The 15936-nt window shown below is 39.9% G+C and overlaps 1 protein-coding gene across 1 annotated transcript in view; it reads right to left on the bottom strand.

Moving 5' to 3' along the window:
* Positions 1-15936, bottom strand: part of bmp2k (BMP2 inducible kinase) — a 54310-nt gene that overhangs the window by 15581 nt on the left and 22793 nt on the right. The window contains exons 2-8 of the mRNA XM_026187690.2: positions 13087-13205; positions 10981-11086; positions 9560-9702; positions 6402-6523; positions 3759-3840; positions 1399-1531; positions 4-107 (exon numbers count right to left, since the gene is read on the bottom strand). Of these exons, the coding sequence (XP_026043475.2) occupies positions 4-107; positions 1399-1531; positions 3759-3840; positions 6402-6523; positions 9560-9702; positions 10981-11086; positions 13087-13205 (809 nt within the window). The remainder of the gene's footprint in view (positions 1-3; positions 108-1398; positions 1532-3758; positions 3841-6401; positions 6524-9559; positions 9703-10980; positions 11087-13086; positions 13206-15936) is intronic.

Here is a 15936-nt window from a genome sequence, read left to right as displayed (position 1 = left end):
TACGAAGAGATTTGGCACTGGACAGTCTTTTCCAGCTAATTTGAAGGCAAAATAGGACACTTGGTAAATGTCAGGTCTCTTCTCCTGGTCTGGTTCGAGCATATATCCTGAAGAAGATTAAAGATCACTTTATACACTACAAGAGCAAGATTTCTACAGTTAATTAAAAGGAAGTTTCAGTTACTTGAAACAAAAGTAAAAAGTAGACAGTTGAAAAAAGAAACCATTTGAAACCACTTTCATGCATTTGTTCACTGACCTTTTGCTTGTTGGGCAACTGTGTAAACCACTACACTATTGAGCTGCTGTAATATCTTGTCCTCTTGATTGTTTTGCTTTGATGTAGTTACTTATCTAAGGTGGAAAGTTTTTTTTTGTTTTGTTTTTGCTTTCTTTTATTCTTTGCTTCGAGCCCTGTGTACAGGAGCTGCATGCAAAAAGATCTTTCGTTAAAAGGGTTGGCGTAATAAGCAAATGCTTCAGCCAATACCTTTTGATTAGCCTTGTCTCATGCTTTCTTGCTTTGTGGTAGATCTTTGTTCTGTATTCATTGAGATAATTGAATGCTAATCAATAAAATCAAAATCAAATCAAATCTCGTCTAAATTCCTAATTCTTGACCCTGACATTATAATAATTAAGAGAAATCTTTTCTTTTAAAACTAAATATTTTTAATCCAGAACAATGAAACAGTAACCAGCAAACCCACTCTGCAAAGTAAGTAAAGCTAAATTAAAAATATATTTATATTAAAAAAATACATTTAAAAAAGTTTAACTATATCAACTCTGGTGCAGAACAACATGTATTTGGCATGTATCGTCTTCCCTTGACCACTTGGTGGAGCTGTTTGTCAAGTGTTTTAAAAAGGAAGCTCCGCCACAGGATACATTTGGGGAAGTGAAATAACTTGAGCACAAACAAAGCTGTCGTGACTGACGTCCTCGACTGGTTCAAACAGGCTTGAGTTGGGTAAATGCATTAAAAAAAAAAAAAAAAAAAAGACTGAAAGAGATCACTCTGTGGGTGACAACAGCGGAGAAGAAACCACACTAAAAAGGTGGAGACTGTAACATGGCTTTGTATTTCTTATATTTATCTGTGAAATTACATCAAAGTAACATTTGTTACGGTCAAGCCTAAAGTCAAGCTCCATAAAGCGGGAGACGATTTCCAATTTAAACAACATTTTTTTCACATCTTTGATAATCTGCAAATGTGGGAGACAAATTGCAGACAGAATATTTTGCTCGTTGACAAAATGATGTTAAATAACTACTGAATCAAAAAAGACACCACAGGAAAAAACAAAACAAACGAAAGTTATTCTGGATAGTTATTAATAACTACAAAGCTGTATTCAGCTGCTCCGTGTGACACGTTAAACTCCAACTTACTGATTAAACAGTGCAACTTGAAGGAGAATTTGGAGTTATCTGGAACGATAAAGGTTCCATCACATATGGCGACTTGACTCTCCCCAAATGGAAGTGCGAAGAAACACAGCTTGTACAACAAGCATCCAAGTGCCTGTGGAGAAAACAAACAATCTGGTCAAACACCTGTATCCAGTTACTTTGAGGATGGGCACTGCTAGAGACTCAGCCCCAGTGCCAACATCATACCCAAGTTTTGTTAGTGTGTATTCTATCGCAAAACCCAAAACACCCAGCGTGAGGAGTGTATCCATGTCTTCAATTCAAACACCACCTCATTTTCTCCCAAAATAAAGCAGCTAATATTGATAATAATAATAACAATATCTCATTAAACATCAGATGCCATGGAAGTTTTTGATGCAGACACATTTTGTTTATAACTGAAGAAATACTAGGTTTGTTCAACTAAGCCTGAACAGCCCAAAGGATTTAAAGCAAAACTCTGTAAGTACCCAAAATACCCATCAGAACCTGGGTGCTTTCCTCCTTGCCCTGAGACAATGACGATACAAACAACAGTGATAAACTTTAAATGCATGTTTCCTGAATTACTGAACCACTGAAATTATCTTTAAGATGTTTTCAGTAATTTGGTGGCATGTGATAAAATTGACTGATAGGCTTAAATAGAAAACAAATCAAGATTACCATTAAAGGATACAAGAAGTCTTTGTAAGAAGTCTAAGATGATGTGTGCAGGAGAATTATCAATGGTGCTCATTGGCATTCATCACATTAAAAGAAAAGAAAAATGGGATTCTACAATCACTGAATAGATCAAGAAACCATGCCCTGGCCCTCGAAATGATGCTTCCTTTCTCTTCCTACAGAGGTGCACAGGTCCTTATTAGAAAAAAATATTTTTATTCATGTCACACGCTAAAAAACTGTGTTTACAAAATCAGGCCCAGAGTCTGCTCTGCAGGCAGTATGGCTGTCCAAACAAACCGGCATGCAAAAGTGCTCTGAACTAAAACATATATTCAGCTTAAGCTACATTTGGCTCCAGTATCCAGCATATCTGCTGACCATGCAGTTTGGGATGAAAGAGACTTTGGAATTAGCCGCCCCATTAGGGAACGGTTTCCCTTTAAGCGCTCCATCTGATGATAGTCTGCACCACTCTCCTTAACAAGCTAATCCAGGCTGATGCTCTTAATCTAAGTGAGCCAGCGTGACCACCAAACAACCCCACAAAGTAGGAATAAACGCTTAAGAAATGTGTGTGAGGCACAGCTCACTGTCAGGCACATGGCTCAAAAACAGGAAGTGACAGCACATGGGGTAGTTGACAGGAAGCTGGGGGTTTTTTGGACTCCTACAGTAGGCATTTTCCTTCGACCAGAGACTGAATAGCTCTAACAGACTGAAGCCACTTTCATCAGGCTGTGCTGAGCCGTGCTGTCTTACTACTGACTGACTATGTATTCATAGAGGAAGCATTAAAGAAGTATTTTATAGACATGCAAAGTAAAAGGATCGACCTTAATCTCATCATCTGGAGCAGCTTGATAATGGCAAAAATCATCATCACTTTATTACTGATGTACGATATTGATGCATAAATCTGACATTTGGATCAGATATCAGTCCGAGCCCGACTCAATAACCCTGATCAGGTATCTGTGACAATGGGCTCATCTACAGGCCCATCTGTTAGATTCAGTTTAATGACACTTTGCATTTATGCGTTGGCAACAACTAGCCAGAGATCTAACGTAGCATGGAGTAGGCAAATGGCATGGGGTCAAGAGTGTGGGGCCTTTAATTCTTTGTGAAAGTTTCTGATTTGACTAGATTTGACACCACAGCTTCTTCCAATCTACTAATAATTTTAGGTCTTTTTTAAATGTTTCAAACAAAATAAGATGCTTACTAAACATTCTAAGAAATAAAACACTAGTTGTCCCATTATCAGCCACATCCTTGGCTGTTTTACGTCATTAACGTACACAATTCCTCAATAATGGCTCCTGTCCAAACACTTGTTTCTGCTTCTCTGCCTCTTTCTTTCAAAACAGCAGAGGCCCATTTCACACAAGCCTATCAAGGCCCTTAACTGAGTCTAATAATCACATATGGACCCAAAATGAAAAAGGACGGGGAGCAGAGAGGGAAGAACAACTAGCTTTGTTGTGACTGATGTTGCTCAATGTTTTATGAAGGAAAAACGCTGCTGGAGAGCTGGTGGAGGCAAATAGCTGGGAGAGAAAGAGAGAGGAGGAACCTGTCGGGGCAGAGTACTGCCAGGCCAAACCAGCCCTGCAGCCTGCGTAACACACACAGACAGCATACATACAAACAGGGAAGGACCTTACCCATATATCAGCCTTAGTGGTGATGGCTTTTCCTGCATACAAGTTAATCATCTCCGGCGCGCGGTAAGAAAGGGTTGTGTACCTGTACAACACAACAACAGGAAGTAATAGATGAAAGTATGTCCTGTTCAAAAATCCAGCACTGCTAGGAACTTTCTCCCCGTCATTCACTGCTGATTTACATTTCTACTCTAACACATTTTCAGTATTTGTAGTTTTGTTTTTAAATGAAGTGTATTTCAGTCACTCAACTGATGTTTAAAATGAGTGATTACAACAGAATACAGTTAAGAGCTTGGCAACTAGGCTCTGTATTACACACAGAAAATTGGGGAGTGATTACTAAACATCCCCTGGAGCCTACAGGTGGATGCTGGGGTGGAGGAGGTGCTGGAACATATCCAGGGACGACTCCTGTGTGAAATCTGCAGCTTGAATAGGTGTGTTTGGTACAGTTTGAGCTGGCTTTGCCTGATGTTTTTGCTGGCTGTTGAAGTCACAAAATTAAAATACCTAATATATTTCAGGTCATCATTAATCTGAAATAACTGAAAAGACTCTTTGTATGTTTTCTGATTTTGCTACTAGGCAACAGGCAAGTATACATCTATTCGTTTTTGACGTCCTCAAACGCGCCACTATGTGTAGTAGCTAGAATCAAATTATTTTATTCAGCTGTTTTAACACTGACCAGGTAGGACAGGAGAGGATTTTTAGGTTTCATAACAACATGTTTGGCTCTAACAGTGAACCAAAACAAAAGATGTAGCTAAGCAGCTAAACAACAGGCTCAATAAGGGGCCTGATAAAGTCAAGGGGAACTTCACATTCAAATGACCTTTTCTCTTCTGATTCATCGCTACAAACAACTTCTAGTGCAAAGCAAAAGCACATCACTGCAAAAGAAGGGTGTGCTTGATTTCACTCACACACACACACACACACACACACACACACACTTTCATATCTCAGTGAGGACATCTAATTGACATAATGCTTTCCCTAGCCACTTGCTGCAACCATCAAAAATGAATGTCTAACCTTAACCATAGCCTAACTGTAACCCTGACGCTAAAACCACATTTTGAGCCTCAAAAATGCCTACAAACTCATGGGGACCAGGATTTGTCCCCATAAGTGACTGTTGGTCCCCACAAGTATAGTAGCACTCCAATTTTCTGTACTCAAAGATATCCAAACATAGTACACACAAACCAGTTTTTTGTTTTTCTAGTCACTGGCCAAAGTTATAATTCAAATTCAGATTCAAACTTTTATGTGTATCGTTTTGCACTTTCACATAAATACAAGCTTTCAATGCTTTCATGACTTTGTCTGCTTCTGTTTATTGATGCACAGAAAAAAAAAAGCGACTGCAGGTCAGAGAGTTCCTCATTTACTGCAATAGAAGAACAAACATTTCATTTAGTTTCCTCTTCAGAATCTGTCTGATAACATTCAAAACAGCTGGTTGCATTTTGAGCAAGTCCGGCTTTGAAATGTTAGATGGAAAACCAGCTGAGTCAGCGTAGATCTAAAGCCCATTTCTGTATGACTGGGCAGATTTACACATCGTCCTATTACTGATAACAACCACACATACTGGACTTTATTGCAGCTATAAACGGGTGAAATTGAACAGGCCAATGCTGAACAGGCTTCTGTGATTTGACACTATACAAACAGAATCACATCTAAGACTGCAGATCCCTGCCATACAAATGTGCATGGGGCAAGAAGTGCCTACATAATCACATCCCATTACTGGGCATAATCTCTGATATCTGTTGGTTCTGGGCCATTACGCAGCCACCTACCACAGACGGCAGCACCTCTCTCTGCACTGGAAATTATTAAAAAAAAAAAAAAAAAAAAAACTAAGAAAGATAACGAGGCAAAAACTGCCAAGAAACTGCCACATAGTGCAAACTGACCTTGTTTATGTGCCTCACATTTCCTCTGAATTCAAGATTTGATTATCAGCAACGATCTTTAAAGGCTCGTAAACACGCATGCCCACACGCACACAGTCTACATCCAACAATGTTTTCACTTTGTGACTTATATTAGTTTGTTTTTTTTCCTCCATATTTTTTTTTTTTTAACCAAAACAACAAATATAAGGCCATGATTCTCTTTTATGGTTATCCGTTTTGTTTTTATCATCATCATCATCTATGATAGATAATGACATTTAAGCATTTTTACATTTTACTCTTGTTATACTTAATGCTGCCCATCTTAGCCCGGGACATTTTCTCACAGAATAGATTCCTTAATCTCATCAGTTTTACTACAAGAAAAATTATTATTAACAATGAAAAGTAATTAATTTGAATCCACCAGCCACAAAAACAAACTGTCATGAACATATTAACAAGTATTATATTCCACTCAGTCTACCTCTCAGTGTGAAGCAGTCCCTGATTATTCATCAGACCAATCTTATCGTTTCATATCAACTCAGAAAAATAAAATATTTGACTTTTTTAACATGGCAAAAGGAAAAAAAAAAAAGTCCTAATATAGAGACTTTATGGGGTTGCTGGTGGCGTTTAACAGCTCTTCCCTTACAGGACACATTTTTAAAAACATTGACAAACATCAAACAACTGGCTATGTTCAGGCCCTAAAAACCCTTACTTCTTAATCTCGTCCTCCACAGAAGCCACGCCGTCCTTCTGTGGCAGTAAAACTCTGTGAGTGGCGCTGCCAAAGTCGCACAGCACATAATTTCCTTGGTCATTCAGCAGGATATTCTCAACCTGGCAAAAAAGAAACACAGCAGGGTTTGGAATGTTTTCAGGAGAAAAATGACATAATGGAAATAAAAACTATTGGAAAAATTAATGAAAACCCTACACAGCACAGCACAGATGCACCTAGCGAGGGGGGGGAAACAACAGCAGAAGAAGACAATAATTCTAATGTGTTAGTGTGCACAGGTAAGTAGAAGTCTCTAATGTTTTCAGAGCCTCTCAGCTGCAGTCTTAGTACAACGTTTAATGTTTTAATTTCATAATTTGTCACTCCTCACTTTGACGGTTTATACCTCACTTATGGATGCTTTAGATTTCAACTGCTGGCTTTTGCTGAACATAGCTTTCAGGTCTGGTCCAAATGTTGGTAAATCATAACTAATGAGGGGCTGTTTTTTGAAGTCATCAAATCTTATCTGCAATTACACAGTCCAACCATTCGTTAATACGCTATACCCAAGTCATACTTTTCCACATTGGGGAGAGCACACCGTTCCCCAGGTGTAAACACAAAGCCACTGCCTTAGTGACACACTAAACACAACGACACCTCACTGGCCATTGTTTGCATGTGGTCTGGAACAATGCATCCTAACACGCAGGGGTCAAAATACATCAGAAATGTCGAGATGGTCAAGAGGAAAATGAAGAAGACAAAGAAGGCCAAGAGGACAACCAAGACAATTCGCTTCTGACGCAGTTTGTGCAGCTGTTGTCCAAAATGTTTTAACCATGAAAGAAGCTGGAATGAGGTTAACACCAATAATTTCACATTTTTAATGTGTTTAGAGAGTCATCATGTGACCTAAAAAAACCCCATAAGCCTCAGGTCTTAAAGGTATGAGTTTTAGAGTCAAAAACAAAGACTGACAGTTCATATCTGTTTTTCTTATACCGACTTTCATTCCTCTTCCCTTCAGTGCATATCTCCACCTCTCCAGGATCACTTGGACGCGCAGATCGCAACGCTGTGTGTAAACAGTCTATAGAGAAACCAATCTGCCACTGCAAACAGCGAGAGGCTCAGAGCTGATCCCTGATGCAATCAGACCCCAACCTTGAACCCAACAGTCACTCCTGAAGCACACCTCACCACTGTCTCGCTGTCTCATACTTGTCTCCTGCACCACTCGCATACATCACCACTCCCGACTTCCTAAATGCACCACAGCTCCTGTTTTGGGACCCTCATGTCCTTTCTCTAGATCCAAGTGTAACTCCCTCTGGGATTCTCAATCAGCACCATCGAAGCAAATATCACATTATGACTGCTCAGTATGAAGTCATAAAGGTGCTTCCCTGACCCTCACCTCTCTCCTTAACCTAGCTTCAACAACTCTCTCCTATAACTTCATCAGCCTTTTTTTTAAGTTTAATACTATGGTTAGTTTTTAATAAACAATTGGATGTAATTTTGAAAAGATCTCATTAGTGTGTGTTTAATGAAAAACCTTAAAAACACAGACACTGCTTCCTGGCACTCTGAATTTATTTGGAAAGTCAGACTGGTATGAAGTATTCCACTAAAATCACATCAGCTGTGATAGACAGATGAGCAAACAACCAAACGGTGGCTCGTCGACTCCTATTACATTATACAGAGATTCCATCCTCACAAAACCTGATCTAACACTGATGTTTCAGCTGAACTGAGCAAGCCAGCTTTGTGTGGGTTTAATGCCTCATTTTTCAGTTAATATTTCTACCTTCTGAGGCAGAAAGAAATGAAAAGCAACCAGGAATAAGATTTTAAAATTAAACATCTGAAAGGAGGAAACCAGTGATGTGTTTGTGGGAGATGTGGCAGAAAAGATGAGACCAAAAAGACTTTAAACTGTCCAAGGAAAACCTGAGCTAATGAAAGAAACAGTGAGTGCCTCAATCTGTTGACAGCTCAGGGTTAAGGGCCTTTTTTGCACTCTCACTTCCCCTGGCACTGCGTGACTGGGCCTCCGCAGTCTTTTGTGTCCCTGCAACGTTATGTAAGCCGTGTAGGCTGAACAGATAGACAGCGAACAGAGGACCAGCCTGTGGAGCTGAAGGGACTGCACTGTTTAGAGGCTTGTCCAACTGGACTGAGTACAGCAGTGCACTGATGGGGCCACTGAGGAGGATTCAACTAGGGTGGGAAATTACCACCAGTCTCCAGGCATCAGCAAATGAGGGCAAATCTGGCTTTTAGCCACCCTTTGAATTAGAAATCTAAAAATTAAAGTGGGTTAAAGTTGGCCAGGAAGATTTAACTTTGGAGCTCTGGAACAATCCGGAAAAGGTCATAGATGAGCAACAAACGGGGTTATCGGACGAGAGGAAGGAGCGGAAGTAAGTGAACGAGCTGGCAAAGGAAGCAGCGACACGTAAGAGGAAGCAGAGGAGTGAGAATGAGGGGTGAAGTAAAACTAAAGCATTCCTCCTGCTGACCACGCAAATTTAGTTCACTTATAAATAACATCTGATATTTAATTAAATAGAAACCTGCTTAAACTGCAAACCAGAGTTACTCATTCTGTATGCGTCTGCTGCACACACACACACACACACGTCTCCAGGAAAGGGTTTACAGTTTGCAGGTGACACACTTTTCTTTAACCGTAAAGTTAATCATTTAACAAATCCGACACTGTTTAACAGTTTCAGATTTCAAACTGTAATAATGTGTAGACATCGCATTTAAACAAAAGTTATATTTTAATATTTCACCAACTAAACTGTTGGTTTATCTTACCTGGTGCCTTATCCTATTAACTTCACTAAAGCTCAAGTGGTCTTTCTTTTCTTCATTTGTGTGGATGAACATCTGTGTAAGTGTAATTTTTGCAGTCAGGCCGCGCTTTTTAAAAATACAAAATAACACAGTTTTTTTTGGGTTTTTTTGTTTTCTTCTGTGGGGTGATTGAGCCCTTTGAAATTCGTTAATGTACATTTACCTTTCTATGTTTTACGCTGCACAAGTGTAACTGTCACCAACCCATCTGTCCATCATTTAAGCTTCTTTCATGAAACAGAGGAGGGGATGGAAAAGTACAAAAATACCGGCCTCACCTTAAGGTCTCTGTGGATGATGGGTGTTTTGCATTGGTGCAAGCGGGCCACGGCCTCACACGTGTCACAGAAGATGTGGAGGACCTCAGCCTCGCTGAAGCCCACGTTTAACCGCTGGTTCATTTGCTTCACTACCTGCCCCGCTGCAGAGAGAGAATAAAGGGGTTGGAGAGACCGCTTTAGGAGTGAAAACAGATCAAAACAATACATACAGCATGTTTGACCATAAAAACTATTATCAGCTATTCTCAGTAACTACTGTACTGTTTGCATGTAAACTTATTCTGATGAGGGCAAAACTGCTTTAAAGGGCAGTGCATGATCAATATAGAGGCCAGGGGTGCTAAAATAATAATCACACTTTAATCTCAATTACTCAACACAATTCTTTAACTTATGATGCTTGCATTAAAGGAAAAAAGAAAGAGGCAAATGCTGCTGGGCACAAAGGGTTGCCTGGTAGACATCGGTAATGGCCATCATGACTCCCGGGTGGGTTTCTTTTGTCTATGAAGCCAATTTTACACAATGGTAACAAAATGATCACGCAAGCCCGCCTTACCATGAGAACAGATGGGGGCAAAAAGACGACTCAGAGCTTTATAAGTACTAAAAGCACAGTGCTGTAAGGCAAGCACTTCATTTATAACCAAATATTTAAAAAGTTAGAAAACAGAAATGAGAGTCTCAAAGCAAAAATAAATGGAAGAGACCGGTCTTATTTCAGTTATTTTGTTTTTATAATTATTCAGAAGCCGAAACTCAATTAATCGTTTAGCTTTAAAAACTTAAATAGTACCAATGCAAGACGATGCAGAAAGCAAACAAAATGCTGCACATTTTTACTTTTTCCTTACACGTTTATTCCTCTGCCTCTTGGACTTTATCCTAAATTTGCTTAACTGGTGAAGTTTGTGCTGATTAATGGAGCCATTGTGCTTGTTGTTCTTGCTCTGCCAAACCGTGCCATATGACAAAAGTGGCGTCCTATCTGTGGGCCATTGTGTTGCATCAGCTGGTCGAGTAAGTCTCAATTTTTTACAGTTTTAATGATATATCAGTACAGAACAGATTAACAAATATAGAGGGAGATGTTGCAACAGTTTGAAAAGACAAGGCTTTCTGGGGGGGAAAAATTGCAGAGAAAAAAAACCCACCACATTGGTTGCTTTGGCAACCAATACTGGAGTCCTACCGCACTAACCCAACAGTAAGCCAGCCAGCTTATTATCACCTAGTTAGCAGATTATTCATTGCTTGTCCTTTTGTGTTTATTTTTTTTCCCCCAACCTAAACAAAAACAGAACTCAAACCAAAATAAAAACCAGAAGTGCTTTTTAAAAAATAGAAACGACTACATGCATAAAGCAGAACTATGAGGCCTGTCAGAACATGTTTATATTTACAGGGACAGGTTGTACCTTTACAGTACTCCATAAGGATCAGGACCTCCCACACGCTGTCTGACGCAGGACTGATCGTAGAGTCCAGGTAACCAACGATGTTCTTATGGCCCGACAGCTCTTTCTGCAAAGAGGAAGAAAACGGGGGAAGAGCGTGACAGAAAGAAATATCAAACACGTGCTAAACAGCAACACAAAGAATCAACTGATGTGATAAAAGGATCGTCAGACTGGACACAAACTTTTCTTTTCCTTCTTTTTAGTGAGTGCTGGTTCATGTTTAGACATGTGTAGTGTTGCTCCTATATTGCTTCAGTTATGGTTCACCCAGCTATTGAATGTAGAAGCATGAAAACCACAGTCTGAAATAATGTGCTGCAAACTGCTTTAAAGACTCCCGTCATGTTAATCAGAGATGAGTCACCGATGAGCCAAACACTGCATAAAATCTTACACACTGCAATTGTTTGTTTGTTTTTTAATTCATCCATACAATAAAATAAATTCTCCTAGAATTAAAACATCTTCTGAATTATTAAAATGTTTTTCTTAAATATTTGTAACTGCTGGCTTTGCCAAGTATGATTGGAAGAAAAACACAGGTGTGAGTGCAATTCAGCTGCTTCAGAGGCGAGCTCTGTTTGTTTTGGTTTTTCACTTGATAACTCATGCTCTTACACCATGCTCATCTCTTAACTCTGTAAGGGTACGTCCACACGTAGCCGGGTATTTTTTAAAACGCAGATTTTTCTATGCGTTTGCACCTTTCGTCCACACGTAAACGGCGTTTTCGGTCACTGAAAACAGAGATTTACGGATATTTTCGAAAACTCAGTTTTTGCATTTACGTGTGGACGAGGAAAACGGAGAAAACGCAGCGTCAAAGGTGTGCGCCTTTTTTGACGTCACACTGTGCGCCATGTTATTGTTTCGGTGAAATGAATTTCTACATTACTGTTAATTGTACTCTCTGCAGTGTTTAAATGCTTACATATACACACACAGTTACTGTCCCTCCTCACATACGACTCTGTTCTGCTTCTATGCCCCAGCTTTGTTTACTATTTCCCACCGAGGCTTCTAGACTTCTGATTGGCCAACATTTCTACACGGTTGGGAATATATCACCACCTGTTACTTTGGCATGTTCCTAGCAGTGTTTTCCTTCATTTTTGCGTTCACGTGTGGACGGGATTATTTTTTAAAACGAAAATGGAAAATCTCCGCTTTCAAAAATATCCGTGTACGTGTGGATGTAGCCTTAATCTTAACTTTATTTATTCTTGTATTATTAATGCATCAGAGCACATCTGCTGGTTCCCAAAGGGCAGCACGAGGAGAGAAACTGCAGCATTTCTTGGAAACCGACACACCTACAGTCGTGTCCTGACAGACCTGAACTGTGTCAGAGTTTAAGGTCAGCTGTGTGTGTGTGACACATTGTTCCAGTTGATGAAAAAGAATTGACACACAAAGCTGACTAAACAGCTCACAGTGAGCTGTTCCTCATTAGGACAGAGGAGAATAACATGAAAGCAGGAAAAGAGTGAAGGGAGTTGCATATGTGAAATGGTTATGGGTGGACTCAAACCCAGGACCTTGCAGCCTTTTGGCATATGGGTTGCTCTAAATGAACACTGCACGTGAGCTGTAGAAAATATACCTGGACATAAAAGGTTCAGACTTTCAAAACAAAAGTCTCAAATGTATTTATCGTTTTCCTTTTTTACCGTTTATGAAATGCTGATGCTGCTCATTTATACAAACCTGAATAAGGTTTAATAAGTAATAGACCAGGTGCGGCAGGAGCAACAATACCAGTAATAGAAGACCAAGAGCAAGACGCATAACCTCATGATAAATCTAATAAATGACCCACAGAGCTGCATATCATCCTCATCACACCAAAGTTGTAGGAGAGGATGACGGACATTGGTAGCAAATTTTGTAAAACTATTGAAAAAGCACTTACAATGGGCACACAACTTACTCCACTGTCATATGACGATAAAGTAAAAGTAATTATCTAAATTTCCACAATGTTACTGAAACACTTTAGCAATAAAGATAAGCACAAAGGCTTTAAGTGTAGTTGAAATGAAGGAACACTGATGCTGCTCTCACCATGATAGTGATCTCTCTCTTGTAGACATTCAGGTCCGGGACATTGTTGACGTACATCCTTTTGAGAGCACAGCGTACACCGCTGTGCGTACGAGCCAGAAACACCACAGAGAAGCCTCCTGTAAGAAGACGGAATGATAAGTTATCTTTACATCAGCTGCTTCGAAACTTTCTCTTGTATGGAAGTTATTGTACAGGATAACATGAGGCTTCAGACGGAAGCACTCTATATATAAAACTTCTCACTTAAGATTCTGTATTGAGTCTCGTAATGGAAAATGGCTCACGTTCCAACATGATGATAAGTGCATTTAAACTTCTTTTTTTTTTTTTTTTTATAAACCATCCATGTCACTCGTGGATGGTTATCAACGGTTCATCCAGACTGGTGGCCAGGCAACAAAGACACGTGCACATGCCAAACAAGAACTTCAAGGGTTGAAAAGTGAAGGTAACAAACCAAAATCTCCCCAAACGGATGACATTTCTTGATTCCCTTGTGTAAAACAGCAATTACAGACTGTGTATAATGAAGTATTCTGAAAAGGACTCCAAAATGCTGATTAACCAGCAGCTAACAGGTTAAGGATAAGCTTATTTGGCCTGCATGGTCTGAACTCCAACTGGATCTAATTCGGACTAAATCACGCCATTTTCCTTTTAAACCACAGTGGATTTCCAACAGAAAGTGGAAAATTGAAGTTTAGGGATACAGTGTGCCAATGAAGACAGATGTGCCAGTGTGTGCTGTGATGGGGCAGCCTTTGGTCTGATTACCAGGGGTTTGCTGAGTCACTGAGTGGCGGGCATCAAAGTCCACTGACCACAGAGAGGAATGAAAGCTCTACAATGGTGCACTTGTTATGAAAGTCACCTCAGGACAAAAGACCACATACTCACTACAATCGGAAGTTGTGTTTTAATGAGGGGAGTGCTACATAAGTGTATCTGATTAATGACGGTTACATCTGTGTGTCCTTGTGAGGACAGTAAACAGAAGACAGCAAGCCCCGGTCTGGCAAAGAGAACATAAACAGACTGAAGCAAAGTGTTTGCTTATATGTGGTCGCAACAGTGTGTTAATGTAGCACACATTATCAGATTGGAAGGAGTGGATGAGGTCATCCCACAAGCTCAGAACAGAACAAAACAGGGAGCTAAAGACAAGAGGACAAGCTGCTATGTTAGAGCTGTGTTCAGTGTAAATGTGACACTGCAAATAAAATAACAGCATTCAAAATGAGACTAGTTGGGTCTATTCTTTCTACTCTTTCCTTCAATCGGGATTGGCAGTGTCAAAAATGCCCAGAATCTGATCATTACTGGTGATTCTACGAAATCGTACAACAGGTTTCTTGAGACTAAAGTTTGACTGTTCGGATAAGCAGCCCACATTTTCACTAGAGTTTCTATAAATGCCACAAAGTGACATATTACTACAATTTTCCAGATAATAAAACACTGAATTAATTCCTCTGGGTTGGGAGAGCTTAAGTGTCTCATGGTCTTGTTCACAAGTCATGGTAAGTTGGTGTTTGAGACAGACCTGCAGATGTGCAAGCCTTTAACTCTTAAACCTGTGATTATACCCATCACATGCATAAAATATTCGTCTGCAGCGTTTTCCTTCCAGCTTTGATTGCTTCTAGGACTAGGATGAGTGGACTGGTTACGAAATGTTTCTGAAATGCGGTGGAATCAAACATTTTTTTGAGTAAACTACTTAAAAGTCTTAAGCAATAAATAGACCTTTGAAGGGGTAGGGAAGCCTACCCTGAGCCTGGTCCTGCTGGTGGTTTCTTCCTGTTAAAAGGGAGTTTTTCCTTCCCACTGTTGCCAAAGTGCTTGCTCATATGGGGTCATATTATTGTTGGGTTATTCTCTGTATGTATTGTAGGGTCTACCTTACAATATAAAGCACTTTGAGGTGACTGTTGTTGTGATTTTGTGCTGTATAAATAAAATTAAGTAAATTAAATTCCTGACAGTCTAAAACAAACAGTTTTTTTCAGAAATCACCAGTTATGGTTGCAGTTTAATTTACCCCCCGTTGACTTCCTGCGACAATTTCAGTCATACTGGATAACTATCATATTCATATAAAAATAAAATGGATGCATGACTGTCGCTGCTCAGCAGCTGTATCTGCAGCCAGGCTGTCATTTCAAGATTGAAGCAAAACAGAAATTCTGCCAAGTACAAGAGCCAAAGCCGTTTACGGCTGCTGGATGCTGTTCATTGATTTGCTTTGGTCTGCCCAGCGCGCTAAGGTCAGCTTGATGGTCACTCCAAACTGCCGTGCCTTGATTAAATTGATTTCCTGTAACAAGGCAGATGAGTACAAAGCCATGAGACAGAAAACTGAATCAAATGGTGGGTTAGGCTCCTATTTAAGAGATCCTTTTTAAGACACTGGGAAGCAGTCATTCTTGCAGACTTTCTGCAAGCTGAAAAACCAAATCATTTGTGATGTGCAGCATGCTTTATGGCCCTGCTGTTTGAGGCAAAAGCTACCTGTGAGTCATCTTGAGGTAAGCTACTTTGCCACAAAGATTCAGGAAGCAGACGTAAAAATCTAACTTCAGGCAAGAAGATGTTGTGGAGGCTGAAATGGACAGGGTGACAGATTTTATAAGAAGAAATCCATTTGCTTAGGCAAAGGGCCAAGAGACTGAAAAGAGCAGTCTGTTTAAGGACACATGGGAGAAATACAGCAAAGCAGGTAAATGAATAGAGAGTAGAGATTTTAGGGCATTAAACCCTTGATGAGTCGATGTGCAGTCTAGTAAACTGAGGCAGTTGTCATGATGACTTTGAGGTGTGCAAATAAGTAATATCAGATGAGCAGCA

Source organism: Astatotilapia calliptera, chromosome 12 (assembly GCF_964374335.1).
Source record: "Astatotilapia calliptera chromosome 12, fAstCal68.1, whole genome shotgun sequence".
NCBI lineage: Eukaryota > Metazoa > Chordata > Actinopteri > Cichliformes > Cichlidae > Astatotilapia > Astatotilapia calliptera.
The sequence above is the reverse complement of the archived record's forward strand: the minus strand, read 5'-3'. Positions and strand labels throughout refer to the sequence as shown.